This window comes from Temnothorax nylanderi, unplaced genomic scaffold (assembly GCF_030848795.1).
Source record: "Temnothorax nylanderi isolate EJ_2023f unplaced genomic scaffold, tnyl_v1.0 TNYL_tig0048_pilon, whole genome shotgun sequence".
Lineage (NCBI taxonomy): Eukaryota > Metazoa > Arthropoda > Insecta > Hymenoptera > Formicidae > Temnothorax > Temnothorax nylanderi.
The window spans coordinates 526,844-547,491 of NW_027249110.1; the positions used below are offsets into that span (position 1 = coordinate 526,844).

Genomic DNA, 20,648 nt, shown 5'->3' on the forward strand with positions numbered 1-20,648 from the left:
GACACGGCTGTATATCTTATACACAATCCTGCACTTAAGCAGGGCTTTGCCAATCGCGTTTGCGTTTTCGATCGCGGACAACCGGATTGCGTATACGATGGAAAACAACTTTACATCATAGATCTAAGATTAAATACATATATACATATATGTATGTGTATGTGTACGCGTCCTAAGTTTTTTTCATAATGTTTCACAAATTGGAAAATAATACTATCGAGCGATTTGAAAGCGCGCGATAATTGACACTGGAAAACGAAAGTTCTTCGAAATGGACTCCCTACAATTGTCTACTCTAAGTATTCTTATATTCAAAAGTACATAGCGACGAAAAAGGCATAATTATAAACGGCTGCGGGAAGAAATAACTCAAATTCCACGTCGCACGTCATCGTCTAAAACTCGAAACCATTTGTAGTTTGTAGCAGGTGTATAGGGGACGTGTGTCCCCGCGCATTTTTGCCACCCCCATGAAATAACCGGATATTTCCCGTGTCGGTGCGTGCGTCACCGTAGAAAACGAACGGTCACGGATACGAATTAGCGTCGAGTAATGTTAGGGCGTGCAACAAGTGCGACATTGTGGGGTATCAGGTGCATGCATTGGAAATACGGGCGTACGTTAAACGTGGCCGTTGGAGAAAGATCGGCTTAGCACGTGACCGAGACTCTGCCAGATGGGCTCTAGGAATGACACCTCGTTTCTTTTTTCGTGCAATCCCACCACGGTGCATCGCGTGCGCGAAATTGCAGGACATTTGCGGTCCCCGGAATATTTCAGGCGAGTCCTCCGCGAGCCCTCCTAACGAGTCAGCTATTCATTTAGCGGAGAACATTACTCGTACCCGTAGCTGAGAAAGGGTTAAACAATTTCGCACCATTTTTTTTAATCTCACCGTTAATCGCAGCCGATTGCTTAACCCTTAATCAGCGAGATCCTCGGAAACGCAGCACGCGTTTCTCAGCACACGCGTTAACAAGCCGCGCAATTAAGCCGGTCCGCAAATTACTCGGTGCACGCTCCAATTCGGCTGGCCGAATATGGCAAGGCGGAGAAAGAACCGGAAGTATCAAGATGCAAAAATGCAAAAACGGCGAACCGACTCGGAACGGAGAGCGGACTGTTGCGTCTCGACCACGTAGACCGTTTTCATTCCTTTCTTTTTTTTTCTCTAAATGTTGACGATCCTTTTTTTCAACGAGTTTCAAATCATCGTAGACGAAAATTGTTCGAAAGGCATCGATGCTAAGCGCGGTATATATCGGTGGCCATTCCTCCCTGCACGCTGCCGGTATCAGGTGGAAGGTGGAAGGCATACGGTCTTCGTGAAGGCACGTGAATGAGGTCTACTCAGTCGATCGGCCGAACCGTCGATCGGGTATCGCGAGAGTGCGGCATGCAAGGGGGCGGGCCGAGATTTATCTAGCAAATAACCTCCTGTTGCTCGCGCGCGTACCATGTGTGGCAAAAGTTTCCAACCGTCTTAACGGCGATCCTACGCGCCGGGAATAGCCGATCGATTACTCTCGTCATCGTATCGGGGGCAGCAACGATTCGCGAATAGGCACGTACGATGGCGTCGATCGCCCACGAAGAGTACAATGTTAGCGTGAATCCCCGTGATTCGCGATTCCTATAGGTACACTGACTCGCGTCCGTTCTCCGTTCCGCAATTCAATCATCATTGCGGTTAATCCTACGGACAATATGTCATTCGTAAAATATATAAGTCAATAATGATGACGGTCCAATTATCAGATATGATATATTAGATGCCATTTGTCGAGGAAGTGACTTCTCGTTTGCCGAGAGTTACGAGCACGACTTCCCTACTATCAATCACGCCGCGATTTATTTCACGTTCGTTACACATTACCGTTAGCGGTAGAAATAATCAGGAGATATGGCAGGGATTGGCATAACGACAGTGAGGTGTGACGTTTGTGGGAAGAGTGGCGACGGCGAAAACGAGTCGAGAACGTGGTAATTACCATTGTCGATTGATCTCGCTTTTCTATCTAACTCTGACGTTCCAAGGATATGCGAATATATTCGTTAATCGGGGAACGCATGTCCAAGGGGAGAACTACGACGATATGTATCAAGAAAAGTTCTCACGACGCGTTAAGGCGGACTAATTGGAAGTGCACGTCGCGATAGGATGCTCAATTAATAGAGCGTGCTCTTCTTGGTACCAACCACGAAGATATCTGTGGAATGACTCGTGAAAATAACGACTTGAGGGGGAAGCGCGCGTGATTCGATCTGCTTACGGACGATGCGCGCACTTCGCGTTTGTTAGTGAAAGAAAAAGCGACGTGTGAGCTCGATGAAGAAAGAGAAGTTAGTCTTTTATTATATTACGTTATATTAATTAAGTTCCTTTGTCTCTATGACGCAAATCCTCTCTCGCAGCGCTCAGAGAAGATGCTGCGATTATTTCTGACGCGACGAGAAGCGGAATATTAATTTTTCCCGTAACGTTCGATGGCATTGTGTGATTCTTCTTGGCGGAAATTGCGCGATTTACAATATATTTTCACCACACGAATGATAAAGGATGCCTTCGATCGTTATCGGATTTCATTGTAAATGTTCGCGCGCGCGCGCAGGCGTTATATATCAGCCGCGAATTTTCTGCTGCGCTTTTAACAAGGCGCGGTTGAACGCGAGTTTAACACTTGCGGCACGCACCATTGCACCAAATGGTCAGTTGTAGCCGCGCGCGCCGCTTGTTTAACAATCATTATTTGCGAGCCCATAGGTATCCGCCGATATCACGCGCAGATCAGATCGAATATGTTTGCGGGCGGCTTTGCGACTCACCCGCATTGTATTCGCGAACGACAGCTACGATTTCGAGAGATCGATTCACGTAAACTACCTCGCCCTGGCCGTCGGCTACCACTGTTGATCATGCATTTTCTTCTTTCTGCAGTCCGTATTGTCATTCTTCCTCTCGCAACCTTAATAGCGAATGATTCGTACTTTGCCGATCCGTTTCATATCTTGAGATTTATCTCTTTAGTGATAGATAAAAATCGAGACACAAAGCGAGATGAAGTACTGAAGATAAAAATGTACATACCTCGCGATACCAGGTAGCGAAAGCAGTCAATGTTATAAACCCGACTTTTGGAGCAACGTTCGTGAACCGAAGTACTTCTTCGCAGTTGGCTCGCCAGCTGGTCGCATTAACTTAAATCTCTTTGCGACGCCAATTAAGAAGGGAAGTACGGGGCGTTCGGCAGTAATTCACGGATATTACCGCGACGCAACCACGCGCATGCACATTGGTGTATACTCTTTGGTGGAGCTCTTTGTGTCCCTAACACGGTGTATATATCGTTTGCGGGTACCTTATAAACGTCGCGCTCACTTCGCGAGTGACTTTATATCCTGCCCGGATCGCTGTTGCTTCGCCGATCGTCCTTATTCTTACCGCGCGTGATAAAACAACTCGCTGCCGAGCGACGATTCATTGTACACGGTACGGATGGCATACACGGACGTTACTCTGGAATTTTTCGTAGACGGACGTGTGAATACACGCGGTATCATTCTTAGAGAATCTTTGAAGTCCGCGAAACTTAATTGAAAGAAGCCAAATTCATATTTAATCTCGATTTTAGCAATTTTTACCGAGTTACTTTCGGCATCGGATAAAAACGTCTGCCTTGACGTATCTCGTAATTGTAACATTATGAATCGCGTAAATCAATTTTATGTCGAGATTCAAACAGCCTGAGTTACGAGCAACAAAACAAATAGTCCGGTTTCAACTATAAAATAAAACGCAGTTATAACGCATTGTTATGCGTGAGCTGTGTGTTTGTCCTACAGAGATACTAAATTCCGTCTTTACAGAATACACTTGACGCTAAATATAGCGTCTGTTGAGCTTTATTTACCTATCAGCGGTATGAAATATGTGACCACAGTTGTACTTTGTGTTAAATGCGCGGCAAAAGAATGCAGGTCAATGTCGCTGCAGCACGCTGCAGTAGATTTCGCCACTACAACGCCGGTATAGCACTAGTCAGCTGTAAGGAGACCGATATACCCTACGATTTGTAAAACATGCAAGTTCGCCTGCTTAGCATCGCAACTCAATTTGTCATTGGTGAGGGAGGGTGACGTTTATCTACGACCTTCACGTATTATCGTAATTTTATTCCGTCTATCGTGTTCACCGCGACGACAAATCACGCGCTTCGCGAGGAAACCTCACGAATATACGACTCTTAATTTTCCCTCAATTACGCCGCCACGGGCGGATGCCGGGCGAGTCGTCCGACAGGAAAAAGAGGAATTCGACGTTCGTTGGGAGCATCCGGCCCGACGCGACGGAGGGAACCCGCGACGCGACTCGTGAGAGTGCAATAGTAAAAGGTACACGCCGGGAACGGGGCAGAGGCGAATTTAATGGCAGTGAATTTCGGGACCCCGGGAGAATCAGAGACTCGTTTCGTCGTTAAGCCCGGCTAACAATGAGTCGCTCGTGTCGGCCCGATAAAAACCTTGTCGACTTCCTGCGCCACCCGCTTCTCCCCAAGGTTGTTGCCTCATTACGTGTCAGACAGATACTGGTCGACTCCGCGCGCGGTGGAACTTATGCCGCGATATCTCTCTCGACTAATCAACCCGTCAAGGCTGTTCACGAAAGCGTGCGGAACATCTAGAAGCGTTCGCTCCGATCGCGCGACCTTTGAGATAGAGATAAATGGCATGGCTGTGTAAAACCTGGTGCGACAAACGAGTGAACGGTGATATTGGTTTAACACCACACTCTTACGGCAAAATCAAATCAACATAGACTTTTAATCGTGTTGACTTTTAGTAAGCGCTGCCCGAATAGCGATTACGATGCACAAATTGGGGTCGATTTTAACTTGCACTTGCAGCTAATAAATGTTATAATACTATATTGTATTTTCTATTTACTAGCATTATATACATTTTATAGTTTTACGAAAGCAGCCGCAGAACGCGTAAACTGCGATGATGATCGTTCTTTCGCCTGCATAACGTTATAGGAGACGCGTTAACTACCAGCACCGTTAACACGTAACGTCATAATATAGAAGTGATACACCGCGATTACCCGGAAAAACGCTTCAATCGGCGCGTCTAGGGTATTGTTTCGACTCGGCACTCGAGGCGCCCCGCGAGATCTCGACTATCGATCCGGCGGGACCGGGACTTCTTCCTGGTACCCGCCGAGTGGACGTCGACTGCCTTCGGCGACAGATCTCGAGGATCCGACACGAACGTTCACGTGCGTTCACGTACGTGAACCGGTGCGGTGGCGTGGTCGATCCGCGCGACTCGGAGCGTAACGCACGTGTGTGCACCGATCTACGTGCATCTGCATCGCTGCACGTGCGCGTCGACGCGACGGCGCGTAAGTTCGTTCGTGCACGTATGTATCGCGCGCGCTCGTGTTTGCGCGAATCGCGGACGTGCTTGTGTGTACGGAAAAGCGGGATTGCCGGGCGAAGGACGCCCTCGCAATGGATAGAAGCGCTTATTTCGTTTACGACGTAAGCTCCGGGCTGTTGGGTGTAACGCGGAATTGCACTCAAAGATGGACGTAGTGCGTGCGCGGCTTGGCACTAGACTAGAGTTAACTAAAACTGCGGTGAATAATCGATCTAACCGATAAAATACACGGGATAGATCTCGAATTTTAAGTCGTTACCTGTCAGAAGTTTTTATACTCTTTTCTACCCAACTGGCATGCGTCCTTTTCTCACGTCATGAAAAAGGTAGCAGCGCTTCAAAAAGGATCGCTATAACTACAAGTTATAAAATAGTGAAAGGACCGGCGAAAGCAATGAGATCGATCTTTTTTTTCTGGCCGCGTGACGAATTCGCGCCACGCGTATAACGCGCTGGAACTGTTACCTCGACTGCGACACTTCACGGATGCCGAAAGCCTCCGTTCAAAGGCGGACATCCCGCCTTCTTTCTTGCGACTCGCCGTCGATCTCGTCGCGGCTAACTGACGGTTTTGCTAGCGTGTTTATGACGAGAAAAGAAGAATCTTCGATGAACCGACCGATGCAATTGATCTCGGGGTTCTCACTTTTCCGCGAAATGACTGTTTCTTCGAAGATAGTCGCCGACGAAAGAGTACCCTGCCAATCAGCCTCTTCGTTAGAATGAGTCCAAGTACAATGAGTCGACCTTCTTTAAACTTATCGAAGAATTTAGGTCGGATATATCACAAAAAAGAGTAGCAGCAGAGTGAAGAATCTGTTTTTATTTACGTATGATAGAAATTCTTCACAATATAATGGCATGATGCCAATAGTTATTGTTTTGAAATTTATTACTAAATACAGAAAATTCTTCCATTATTTACAGTGTATTATTTTTAGCTAGACCAAAGGATGAAAATTAGATCTTAAAGATTTTGAGATATGGAAAATATGAGAGAAGAGAAATTTAGACGATAGCTATCCTATGATGTTAGGCATCGTAAAATGGGTTTAGATTGCACTGGTAGGGATAACTTTGCCACAGATCCGAATGCCTCCTATTCGCGAAAATAACCGGTCGCGGCCGATAAATCGTGGAATAACAGAAATGATCGACAACACCCGAGGCCGGGCGTTCTTCCTGGAGACCTGGGCAACGCGATCATAGACCACATATCGGCGCGCGGTGAACAAAGTCGGTCATCATCCACGAATCCAGTTACTCCGCGGCACGCCGACCGGCAATCGATTCGTCTCCGTCGGGCATAACCGATCCGTCGAGTATCGGGCTTTCCTGCGTTTAGGCGCATCGACGTTTCACCTGTACACACCTGTACACGTCCCGCACCGTGTACACGAACGGACGAACGCGTATATGTAACACCATCTTCACTCGATATAGGTACCTAGGCGTCCCTATTTATGAATGAGACGTTTCACGGTATCCAGATTGGTCACGATGTTTCTTTCTTTCTTTCTCTTTCTTTTTCTGCTGTCCTCGCCACCTCTCGTTTCCTTCCTCTCGATCGGCGGTTCTTGATCGTGATCCACAAAGCATCACGACAGGTCGTTCCAGCTTTCGATCGAGATACGCGCGATGTGCCCTTCCTCCCCCACACCAAGCTTGATTTTATTTTATTTTCTTTCTTTTCTCCTGCGTCCGGCCGTTTTCTCTTACCCTCGTCCCGCTATTATATGATACCATGCCCCCGTTGATAGAAGAACTAGGGATACAGGTGGATAGATCGATATTAGTTTCGTAGGCGATCGAAGGAGCCAAGGAGGTCCAGCGGTAAGAGAGAGGGATAGAGCAGTAAGAGAGCGAGAAAGCCGATTATGGCAGAGGTGGATGGGCAACAAAAAGCGAGCGATGCCTGCGGTGGACGAGTTTCCCATGAAAGGGGGCGGAGGACGCGGGGGCAGGATGTGCCAGGACCAATCAATTGTACACGCCGGTCTCCTTCTTCTCTCTTCCGCTCCTTCACCCCGCTATTTTTCTTTCTCTTCTACCTTCGCATTCTTTTCCTTTATCGGAACCGCTGTTTTCCTTGCGATCGCTTTTCTGCGATCGATTGACCCCACGCCGAACTTAAATCACATCTTTCCCAGAGAAACAAGAGATCATCTCACGCTTATAATGTGTATCGATCTTTATTTTACGCCTTTAATTATACCGATCTTTGACTTCCTTTCGTTCGAGCTTTGCGAATATCGGCTTTGCAAGTGTCGGCTTGTCAATACACCTTTGTAACGGATGTGTACCTCCGATTGCGAAAATATACTAACCATTTTAAACAGAGAGGACGATTCTTGAGAGATCCCGATTTCGCGTAGGCACCATCTCTTACGATTTCCGAGATGTAGCAGCAAGGAGGCCCTGGTTCCGGTTATCGCGGTCATCACGCGCTTTATATTCCGTGCACGCGCGCCGCTACTCCGCCGCTACTCTGGTTTCTCGGTCGAAGATCGTGAAAGTGTAAGAAACTGCGCGGCGGCGGCGACTATCGGCCGGCGATCGGAAAAAATGCAAGGTGGCACGCGGCCTGGACCTTCACTGACTGCAATGCGAGCGACGGAAAGCGTTGGGTGGGCGGACTGACAACCAGAGAAGGCGACTGAACTGGTAACCCGGACTGGACTAGCGACCTATAATGAGGCCTGCTTGGAATCGTCGTGATCTCTCAGGCGCCACGCGAACCCCGCGAATGTCGGAAGAGAGACGTTCTGGTAACCAGCGATTCCCGTCACGCACGTATGTGCTTACGACGCTGAGCGTAGTCAAGCCCCTAGATAGGTTGAAACAGGATCACGGAAGAGAAGGGGAAAGGTCATAGGAAGTCGCTGGAAATGAGATTTAGCATTTTTAACAGCTTTTCAGTCCGTTTGGTATCCGTTTACGTGTTAATCTTGAAGGGAACATAAGAGGTTTTTTAAAAAGCTAATAGAACTTGGAACTAAGCGTATAAGAATTTCTTATGCCTTTGCTGCGTATGTAGCTTAGTACGTTGTCGCCTCAAGTCTTTCGAATGATAAGTCCAAACGGCAGGAAACGATTGCGCGAATCAAATGGATAGATTTTATCCCCGAGCAGAATTTTGTAACGCCCTCGATTTCGCGCGGTCTATTAACGTGAATACGAGTGGAAATTGTAAAATAGCGCTAAAGACCAAACTCGCATGATACTTACAAAAGCCTCTAGACAGCCAGCAAACCTCTTACTGTAATTTTTTTAAAAGATTATATCTCAAGATAAGCCTTGTTAAGATGCAGGATTAATTCTTTTATACTCTCTCTGGTATCCACCTTTGTATAACATCGCGGCTCATTAGTTACTACTTTGGTATCGTCGTTACGCGTGACAATCCCGGATGATCGCCCGCGGTGATTTACGCTTGTCGAGCCGCTCTCGCGCATTCGGCACGCAGTCGCATACCGCTGCAGGTGCGCGTGCATTCATCCAGGACATTCGACGTCGACGAGGACGATCGTTCGACGACAGGCAGTATCGAAGGAGAGAAGGAGGAAGCGTGGCCGGGACTGGTCTTCTTCTTGAGAAGGGATGCGCGCTCGCGCGCGCGCGCGCAATGTTACAGTTAGGCAGTGTGTATAATTCAGCCGATTATATACCTGATCGCGAACGATCGCGGCATTGTTGTGACGATCCAGAGAGAGCAGTCGCACAATGAATTTATCGATTATACGACTTGGCTCTCGTACCATTTACCGTTAATGCGCGTGGAGAAGTCTCGATAAAAATTAAGCACGCCTTCGACATCTACATGACCGAGACGAAAGATACTTTCTTTATGGGAGTTACATTTTTCGCACTTTGAATTGAGCGTCACTTTGACAGCAATCAGTAAAAGTAAATACATGGACGAATAAAAAGTATCAGCTCATAAGAATCATTAACAAAAAATTGCAGAAATGTGAAAACAGATAATAAGAGGAAATTAATAATAGCAATAGAGTAATAACTAGAATAAAATCGCCACGTTAATAACATCTTTGCTGCGCACGTTGGTTGCTTACGCATTAGCCTACGAAAACATCGACAATGCGAGATCGAGATCGAAGCGCACTGACGCAAGATGCACTTTCCGCGCGCAACGATCGGGATTACTCAGCACCGTGTGGAATTTCTTGGCAGCCTGACCGGCTTTTCTATATTCACGCACGATCGTCGCATCAACTTGGCGCGCTCTGGCTCGAATCGAATCCCCCGCGAGCCCTGCGTCGCGCTGCGCCGCGGAATAAGATGACTAAAAAGTGACCGGCGGCGCGGCGATCATGTCGATCTTGTCGGTGCGCTTAATTCTAACTTCCCCTTTTACTTCTCGTAATCGTGATCGCGGCCACCTCTCCAGTCACCTACGCCTCTCTCAATTGCCTTTCCCCTGCCCTCGTCCTATAGCCAGGCTCGGTTGAGAGTTGAGCGAGCGAGCCGGCCATTACGCGGCTAGATGGCCGATTCGATAGACGATTGACTTTGTAATTATCAAATGGCGGCCGATTAAGGGCCGGTCGCTGATTGATGGCCGTGCGTAACCACACTCCGTGCCGAGCGCCGCGCGGCACTATCGCCTTTTTGCCGCGCGTTCGGCCATTAGCGCTTCTAATGATCGGGAATTACGCGGATCGATGATATCGTCCTATTGCGAATCGCAGGAAAGTGAGCGCGATATTACCTCGGATCGGCGGCAGCCTCGCCACCGGTTCGCTAGCCCCGATGTCGCCGCGCCAATCCATTTCTCACTTTAACGCCGTTTATCTCAAGCGTTAGAAATTCATGTTGTAGTTTCAGAAATCTAATGATTGTGACGATCTCAGGTATGCGGGATGATGTAAACGTTATTAGAACATAGCAGTATGCTTATTCCAGTTTGTGACAATTACATAGTACAGTATATATAAGAATCTAACAATTTACAGATTTTTGCTTAACATACTAACGTTAATTAATTTGGCGGAAATTAATAAAAGCGTTCGATACTTTTGGACCACGCACGCTTGGCGAAAATATCACGGGATAGAGATATTTCGAGACTAAAGAAATCACCAAGATGGAGGAGCGGATAATCGCGGCAACCGGTATTTATAGGGAATGTAGATGTAATCGTCGGTCCCGAGACCCAGGAGAGGAGAACGGACGGGAGGAGGACGCCGCGGCCGTTACCAGATGCGGCGGCTGATCGTTGCACCGATGGCGGTGGGATGCACCTTGGTGTCTGTTACCTGCTACCTTGTGCTGCATGACATCGGACGGGCCGAAGGGAGCGACTTGGGATTAGTCCGATGGTGGCACGTGCCACACGGCCACAGGTGGCTCTTTAAAACTCACTTATCCGCCTCCTTCGCGATCGGCGCGGCGTTTTGCCGACGGAAAACCGGAATCGGAAGCTCGAATCTCATAAAGAGACGGTTAGCTAAAGTATCAAGGCTTATCCGCTAGCGTTATCACAATCTTGTCTTTTCAAATGTAGAACGTGTTAGTAGAAAACGTGTAGAAAATACATGTTATGCAAAAATTTGAAATGATATGAGACAAAATGTATCGTTATCCGCAGCTGTGTATAATTACGCGCAACAATTTACTATCTTCCTTATTATCTTGTATATTTTCTGCGCTTATGACGCTTCTCATTCGTGTTCCGCTGCTGCTGACAGGTGCAATGTTGTATCGGATTAAATAGACTGTGCGAGATAAGTGTCGGCGTGCCCAAAAAAGACGAGACTATCCCAGCTTAGAATAGTACCGTCTTCCGGCGAACGGCGAACGGCGAACGGCGCGCAGCGGCAAACTTTATAAATTAGGATTGAACGGCCAAGTACTGTTAACCGTTCCAGGATGCCGGAGTCCTATGGTATCAAAGTATCAGGGTATTCTCGATACGTCGTTTCCCTCCCTGCTGCCAGGAACGGGGAAACCGCACGCTCGGTAGATCGTTCACGGTCTGAATTCAAGGTTGGACACGCGGCTAATTGTAATAAATATCCCGCGCGCGCACGCGCAGCGAGGCTTAACTGTATGAGAAATAACGTGTCGGATATATATCGGTACCCGTTTTCTTCTTTCGAAAGCGACTTGTATCCCGCCCCTGGCTCGCGGTCGTATATATTCCGCGGGACAGCCGTGCGCAACAAGCAACAAGCTACTACTTTATTGCAGGTGACTCCGCTGATACTCGCCTGCCCATCTCAACCTCTCGTTCTTCCCTTTGCAACGGAAAACCGGAATTGGAAGCGCGATTCCCGCGTGGTGAGCCAATCAAGCGGCCCGCGCCAACTCCTCATCGAGCTCCTAGAAACAGGGATCCCGTGCTCTCCCGCGAGGAGCAATATTACCGCGCGTATCTCGCTGTCCGTCTTACCGTTACGCGGTCGTACTATTCAAAGGCGAACCTATCGGCGAGTCTATCGTGCGCGCGCGTGCATTTATTCGTTCCATTAATATATCTAATACACTCGTGATTTTATCTCATCCCGCGCACGTGCGTTAACTCCTTCGCGTTATGGAACAACCAACGTCGCGACTGAGCTGGACGTATCTCGGAATGTACGGTTCCGCGGCATCGCCCCGATAAACACGTCTACGGCTTCAACGCGGAAAACGCATTCTTTATCATTTCGATTTATATTCTACTTGATAATTATTCCCCGACATTTACAGAGACCAATATGTATACATTGCTACAATTTATTCCTCGGTTACTCCTCAGACTCTTCCTGGAATAATTTCCAGGCTACACGCGCGACGGTTCCATTAAAATGGCTATTCCATTAAAAAAAGTCTTCTAAGATCCACCTGGAAACTTTAAGTTCGCTTTTACATAAAAAATGTACGTCCAGGACGGAACGCGTTGGATGTTGATCGGGTGTTTTTCTCACTCGTCCCTTCTTTTTCCCCTTCCTCCGCCGCGGCCCGGGCAATTACAACCTTTGAAATTGTAGTGTATTACAAGAAAGGTCCGTCCGCAAAGAAAATAGTATCCGCGTTCACCTGTTACACCCACGCGGCACGACGCCGCGACGGTGCGGCAATGGCGGGATATCGAGACATTCGCGCACGTACGGACACGCAAGGGAGCACGTTAATGGCACGTGCCACAGGTGGTTCTTCGAAAGTCACTTATCCACGAAAGCCGCGCGTCTCTTTCCCTTTTACTCAGGCCGGCTCTCCTCCTCTCTCTGGTCGTTCTCGCGCAACTTATATTTACCTACATACGTTCCTCTCCATGACCAAGTCCCGGCCGCCGCCAACGACGAGAGAACTGGAATTACTTGACCCGGCCTGGTGCGTGTAGCAGACAAACCGCCGCTGTCGATCGGGATAGCGCAACGCGCTGTCAGACACGACCGATATAGCTGCGAGTGTAAATGCACTCTCGTATATTTCACGTGGGTTGCTCTCTCGCCATGCTCCAGTAGGCTCGTGAATTTTTGTTCATTAACAGGACACCACGCGCGCTGTGCCGCGGGATTGTCGATCGCTGTAGCGTGCGGTGCTCGGTATCAGGGTACACCGCCCCGATAACGACGCTCGGCTTTTACGATCGGTTCTCGATAACGCACGGAAAAAAGAAAGAAAAGAAGAAAAAAATTCACTTAAAAGAGAATAACGATTAGTTAGTAAGTGATAAAGCTTTTTTGAGTAAAGACACTAATGCGAGTTTAATACAACGCGTTTGAAATTAATCAACGATGAAATTTCGTGTTTTATCGATGATCGTGCGGTGTAATAATGATCGCGTAGGCGTACAGACGACTGACTAATGTATACGAGGCACACTCTGTATACCAGCATTAATATAGATATATGCGTTTGTGATTTGCTAGTGAGCTGGTACAACGTGCGCGCTTATGTGGTGGCCAAGTACGGATAATGGGGTTAATGAGAAAGAAAGAGAGGCACCTTCTTGTCGCTTGAAAGCTCGATCGAGCATGTATATGGTAGACTATGTATGTCTACACTAAAGTACTTCGGCGTGAATATTTAAAGACACTCACGGTACATAATGGTACAAAATTTGCAAGGTGGCTAGCCGGAACGCTTTTGCTTTTCTCATAAGTAAAGGACGAAGAAGCCAAACCGATCATTCCTCCATCGTCGTCCATTAAATTCGCATCTTATCGTCAAACTTTATCGTGAGAAAGGATGCGATCCGCGGAAACCCGGAAGCACAAAAATCCGCGAGTCGTTCTCGCAGATCGCGGAAAAGATCGTCAAGATTGTCGGCATTCCGCACTGCAATTCCAGATCAGATTAATAAACATGACGGGCGGCGATCAAGGCGCCAGCCTTCAGCCGTCCCGCGAAAACTGGACTGCTCCCCTCGACGATATACGCCACGAGAAAAGCTTCCCAGGATTCCATCGTGGATTCCTGGCGGGAGTGTTCGTTTATGGACCGAGAAGTTGCATAATGTATCGATGTTTTCGTCCGTGAGAGTCCGAAGCCGAGTGCATTTCGCGGCCCTCTCGCGTAGCTGGCGCGCGCATGGACGCGCTGTCCCGTCACGAAGAGCGCGCACACGGTGGAGGATACGCGTGTACGCACCTACGCCTCTTCTTCTTCGTAGGTGTTCGCTTTACGGAAGCCGGGAGCGAAAGAGAGAAAGAAAGAGAGACAGAGAGAAAGGAGCATAGCCGGAGTTGTTCCGCGCTCGAGCAATTCCTTGATGCATATTGTCACGCGTTGTTAAGTCCCGAGAGCACCGCCATTACCAACCAGTTGGGATATCGACGCTGAAGCAAAGGCAGAAGAGCGAAGGCATAAGGTGCGGAAGGTAGCTGCACGGGTTCCTCGACTAGTTGAACTGCTAGCCGCTCTCGGATCATTACTGTTTACGTAAGCGACCTGCGTGCCATGGATATCGTCCCTTAGTTTCTCTTCTTTGAGTAACCGAAAGGAAGGCACATCTGGCGAATTTAATGTTTTAATAGGTTTCGACATGGTCACTCGACGCAGCTCTATCGATTGCAAACTCTCTCGCGAGTGAAAGCGAGATGCGTCAAGAACAATTGGCTATTGTAAATACCAAGATAATTCCTATAATATTGGTCATTAAAGAAAATTATTTTATTAAGCTGTATTATCTGACGGTATTTCTTTAACCGGCTACTCACTGACGCGTATACTTAATTGAAAAAGAGTTACTTCAAACAGATCGATGGTCGGTTATTTATATTGACGGGAATATTCGCGAGATCATCCATAGTCTCGACCACACGTGAGATGCACATCGATCGCGTATGCAAACGCGGGGTTTTATTTTGGGCCTCAGCTACGAACAGTCCGTTTTCAGAATGGCATAGTGGCGGCGTTTTCTACGTCCGCTCCGACAGTTACCTCCGTCCTTAAGACATATAGAGTAGCCGACGCGGCGGTCCGGTCCCGTGGCGGGGCCCTGTGAGAGGGCCCCCAGTTAGTAAAGTACGCGGGCGTTCAGGGCGGCCGTAAACAATGGTTTTAGCGAGTGCGTATACGCCGTGGCCGGTTGGAGAAGCGCTGGTGGCCGACTCCCACGGTTTATAGGGATAAGTCTCTCTTTCTAAGACTGGTCTTTACGCGTACTTTGGCCGTCTACGACTCACCCACTTTGCTTTAGTTAAAGCCGTTCGTTGCCTAAGTCGCTGACCGTTTCACCGCCGCCCCCTCGCTCAACGATCATCGTCTGCCTTTTCTTAACCGACGTTTACTCGCCACGGTGTAGTCTCGCTACATTCCATCCTCCATTAGGAGGGCACCGCACGCTGGTAGCACGAGTCCGCAAAAGAGGAGCGAGCTTTGCTAGGAAACTACGACGTTAAACAATCATCCCTCGCGCTCTCATTGCCGATAATCTGAACGTCGATGTAAACAGAAAACGGACCCTCGTTCTGGCCTTTCTTGCTACGGAAAAACGGTTGGGAAATTCAGAGCGCAATTTTGACGTTTTCCTCCCGGGGATCCGTTTCGCTTTTTTGTCGAGTTAAAATTGACACTTCTAGCTCCCACCGTCGAAATTAGCGTGGCGAACGATTTAGTCGGATTGAGACTCTGCGAGGATCGCTTGAAAGTGATACTTCAAGGAGTTATTTGTAAATTGTTGAGAGCATCTTCGCGGAATCTGGTGCAAATAAGATAAACGATGCTTATTTTCACACGCTTTGTAGATTTACGCTCTTGTATACGATTTACACGTTCTATAAGTTACGTTGATTTTCGAAAATCACAAATCTATTATTTTGTATAGCGGGACAAAACGACTTTCCCTTGGCGGAGACTCGCGTTTCGAATACGACCGACTTCCTCACGCAAATTAGAACCTGTCGAGGTTTTAATCGCCGACGAGAATACAAAGACAGCACGCTTGCTACGGTGGACAGTCGTCGACCGCAGACGATAACCGTCCCCAGTCTCACTCCCACGCATTATAAGATCCCGCGTGTTTCGCGACGTAAAACGGCGGAACGCGGGAGCAGTTTCGAATTTCACGGATGGGCGCCCGATGACGATTGGTGCACCAGGCGGTTGCTCCCGACTCTCGAGGCCTCGTCTCTTTGCTCTCTTCCCTTGCAGGGCAGTGTAATGTACTCCGCGGAATACGAGAACAGGACCGAGCGCTCCATCGATATTTTTTTTCACCAGCTCCGAACGCTTATATTATGCATTCGCGGAATGCAGCGAGCGGAAAACGTAGATATACGCCATCGAGTTGGGCGCGAATATCTCGACTCTCATATCGCTTTACTCTCATAACGCTCCACTTTTATATCGTTGAAGACGATAGAGATATCACCGTGATTAATGATGGCCATTATAAAGTTTACTGGAGCAGGTGGTCGCGCATTTTACGACAGAGGAAATATTGCTGACTATCCCGATAAAGGAGTTTGACAAATAGACAGAGGCTTGCGTTTCCCTCGCAGTTGGCCGGCGCGGTAATGTGCTCTTCTTTTTAAAAAATTTTTTTTTTACTATAGCAGCTGCAACGCGCGTCGCGAGAAACTGTGATCGTCCGAACCTAGACAATGCGCTCGCCGTCACCAGATAGAAGAACGAGCAGACTATAGATAAACGTCGCCGACAGCGTGGACGAAATTACGCTTCATTCATCTTTTCATTCATCCGAGGGATTTCACCTTGCCTCCTGCAGCTTTCCAACCTAGCCGTCGTTGGTGTGTCGCTCGCTCTCCACGGCGGCCTCCTCTCGACGTAATAAGCAAAAAAGATCACCCGGCCAGGCCATTACGTAGAAAGGAACGAAGAAATTATCTACTCCGCGCGTAAAAAGCGTGGCAAAGGCAATTCCACCGCGGTTGGACCACCGAGACTTATTTTTGTGATCCCGCCTGTTGCGTGGGGTTCTCTCGCCGATCTGCGGTATGCCTAGATCAGCTTGAGACTTTGTCTACGGTATTCTTGCACCATTGATTCGACTACGAGTCACTGACCGAAAATCCGTGCCCGTTGCTCGGCGGAAGCCACCGACTCTATTTATGTCCTCATGAACAACGATGATCACGACGAAATCACTCGAGAACTTAAAATTTTTCCTCATAAAGAAAATCGAATAATTTTTTTCATGCTATTAAAATTGATTTATCCATTTTCTTTTCTTTTTAGAAGGCGACGAAGAGGTGCACGGACGCCTCGTCCAACTCGGCGAGGTGTTGTCCGAGATAGAGGAGGGTGGCGGGAGGAGAGGGTTGGAAGGAGGGTGGCGTGCTATGATCAGCATGGAGCTTCCGGCACACGCGACGCAGCATGGTGCTCTACACCTAGGGGTCGGAGTCGGGGTCAATCCGGGTGACCCAGCCGGAAGTGCCTTAGCCGCCATTCATTCGCATCCTCAGGACCCTCTAGCCCTCCACCATCATAATCACAGCGCTGCGACACCCGGAGGTATGCATGAGGACTCCAAGAAAAAACGTATGTTTCTTCTTACGAATCCACTTTTTCATTATGTAAAACGCTAATTGTAAGACTAACATTATCGCAAGAAGCCGAAAATAGATAATTATTTTTGATCGTAAGAGAGAATTGCTTTTACAATAAATGAGACAAGTACCTAATGTATGACCAGTTCTTGCGATAATCAACATTTATTAATGATAGTTATAACTTTTTATAATTGAATGTATGATTAACGTAAGTGTTTTACAACCGTTATTTTTTTCGTATATTGGCATGAATTCTTGACTGCCACGAAATACGCGATATCGGATATACAACAACCGATAATTAGCCTGCCTTTCGATATCGCGCTCGATGATTACTCCGACATCACGAATAAGATAACGTACGCGTCAATCGACGTTCGAGCGAACGGCGTGGTTTAAACGCGAGCACGGTACACAGCCGATAGGAATGTCGTAGTCGCAAAAAAGTGCAGGCACGTGCCTCGCGAAATACCGGCGATAAATCTTCGTCCGCGCGCGGCGACGCTTCTATTACCAGCGACTTATGCGCACGCGATGACGATGCATCACGTTCGCCAAGTCAAGTTGGAATTCCGGAATCCGTCGAATGCGCTTTCCGGTTCTCTTGCAATCGCGCGAGATTCTCGGTGTTCGACACGCGCGTATCCCTCGCGGTGACCGATCAAACAAAATTTTAAAATACGGGAGTTTGCGAGGCAGCGCAATTTCAAATTGCGGCGATAATTTAAGTATCTGGATCGTATCAATTACCTCGTAATTACTTATCGTTCGGAATAGACGCATTTATCTCAACGTCTCTTAGGAGAGCTCTGCAAATTACTCATCGCAAATTCTATACCGCGCTTCTATACACGATCATTAATATTCTCGAAGCTGCGAATTGCACATGAAAGCGCGTTAAACACTCAAAAGTCCACATTCCCGCAACCGCCGGTACCACCTTACCGTTTATCATCATTATCTTGCTATAAACCGCAAGCTTATTAAATCTCGTATCGACGGCGTAGGTACATCCGGTGGAGCGACATTACGTATCGGGGGACACCGCGAGCGATGATTCCTTCATCAAAGACCGCCGGAACGAGACTCTCGCGTGAAAGAGCTCCTTGTTCCGTATGGAACAATCGAGTTAGCTGAACTTGCTCGGCGCTCGAGCGTCGCGCAGGGATCTTTCCGGATACACAGATACATACGAGCATGACGCAGACACGACAGGATCATCTTAGAAGCGATAGTTTCTTCTTTGGTGGGCGATCGTCACACGAGTATATTTTTGAACACATACAAACTCACACGTGACACGCGTGCACGCATGGATACGCCAGGATCATCTTCGAAGCTGTAGTTTCTTCCAGCCAACGGTTGGTTGCGCCGATGTAGAAGCTCGTTGTCTTCCTTCGTCCTCCTCGTCCTCACAAATGAATGTGTGCGTGATAGTAGAGAGTGCGGCTGGTTAAGGAAGATGAAAGGCAGCCGCCGTGTGGCAGCAGCCAGTGACGCGGCATGAGCCACGAGGCCAGGAAGGAAGAAAGGGAGGAAGAGAAAGAGAGAGTCAACGCGGGTCGTTAAATCTAATGATATCAACGTATTTGACAGAGAGATCCGCGGATCAATTTTAGGGCCACACGCATATCCAGCGTGTCGCATACATACATCGTTATTTCGTATTAATGACTAACATTTGCCAAGTTCCCATGTAATGCTCTCGTGCGTGTAGTTTCTCCTTCTGATTCTCGTTGACTGCAGAATAGATATACTTTTAATTGCACCTTTGAAATTACGCGTCGCTAAAGCAATCGCCAAGCAATGCATAGCGGATTTCGATTATCTCTAATGGTGCGTAACCACGCAATGGATTTAATTTGTAATTAATGCCCACCTGCGTGCGTGTCGCGTGTAGAACACGCAACGCGAATCGTAGTGAATTATATGGTTTATTGACCTCGCGACATAGTAATTATTTCGTATACCTCTCATCTAGTCGCCGTCCGGTCCGCTTTGTTTCGATTTCGTAGTCGTGACTAATCGCTGCTTCATTTAGACCCGGATTGTTCGTTGTTCGACGATCGAAAAGTCTCCGATTTAATGCCGACTATGTAACGATACCGCAGAGATACCGTAATAAGACGGTTTTTCTTAACTGCCGCGAAAAGAAAGCGATTTTCTAAAAAGTGGAACTGGGCGTGAAAGGTTTCGATTGCCTAAATTTAGCCAACATTTTATTTTCAATAAATTACTTCGCAAAAAAGTATCTATCAAAACTCATGCCTTTCTCCGATATATTAGGCATCAATCTGGACGTATTGCACAAGACATACGGGTCGCTTGGTACGTTTGACCATTTAATGCCAGACGACTTATTTAGTAATTAGCATTAATATCTGATACTCTGATACTCAAGAATGTAGTGTTACACGAAACGCCGTGGTTATTGAATACTGCCTACGTTCTTCGCGAGATATATTTGTAATTATTTGCATATGTAGCTCCACCGTGAACGGCATTGATTATTTGTATCGTGCATCTCGCATCGTACGATATACATATAACGTAACAAATGCATAATAACAAACTTTTTGATGTGTGTTACAAAAAAAGGACATACCTACAGTTTGAAGTCACGCAACTTGAGGGGGGATTAAACGCGCGAGCTATTATCGAGCGAGTAACACATAGGTACCACGCTTTAATCTCGCAAAAGGTATTCTTTCCGCTGGATGGACGCACGGATCGCTTATGGGGATTCCCATCGCGCCAGACTCGCGCAACACCAGAATGACTGGCAGCATCTAATATATTTCGTACCGTATGCATATACACGGAAATGTATTTTACTGTATGCATACGTATACGTTGTTGTCCGTTGCCTATAGGAAAACATTCGGGGTGAGATAGCGACGGTTATTTATGGGGTTAAATAAAGGAACACTGCGCGATCGCGCGATACCAAGTCCGGAGTACAAATAGGTTGCCGTGCAGGTTGCTATCGCTGGCGCGTTGCGAGTCGTCATGATCCACAGCAACGTGCGGATGCTGAATCTTCGCGAGGTGCATTCGTTTGCTCCCTCACGATATCCTATCGGGGAAGTCGCAGATCTCGTACAACGAGGCTTCCGTTTTCGATAGATTTATATTCCTAGACGTGTTAAAAATAAAAAATTCTTGCAACATTACGCAGTGTTATTTATATATTGACAGCACGCAACGTGTATTATGTTCTCAAATAAGGTTCGGGAATG

At 47.6% G+C, this 20,648-nt stretch overlaps 1 protein-coding gene and 1 long non-coding RNA gene across 2 annotated transcripts in view; one reads left to right on the forward strand and one right to left on the reverse strand.

Annotated features, from left to right (window-relative positions):
* Window positions 1-20,648, reverse strand: part of LOC139772342 (uncharacterized) — a 149,771-nt gene that overhangs the window by 26,238 nt on the left and 102,885 nt on the right. The window lies entirely within an intron of this gene.
* Window positions 1-20,648, forward strand: part of Sv (paired box protein shaven) — a 120,567-nt gene that overhangs the window by 10,615 nt on the left and 89,304 nt on the right. Inside the window, exon 2 of the mRNA XM_071705948.1 lies at window positions 17,093-17,398. Within this exon, the coding sequence (XP_071562049.1) occupies window positions 17,197-17,398 (202 nt within the window). The 5' untranslated portion in view covers window positions 17,093-17,196. The remainder of the gene's footprint in view (window positions 1-17,092; window positions 17,399-20,648) is intronic.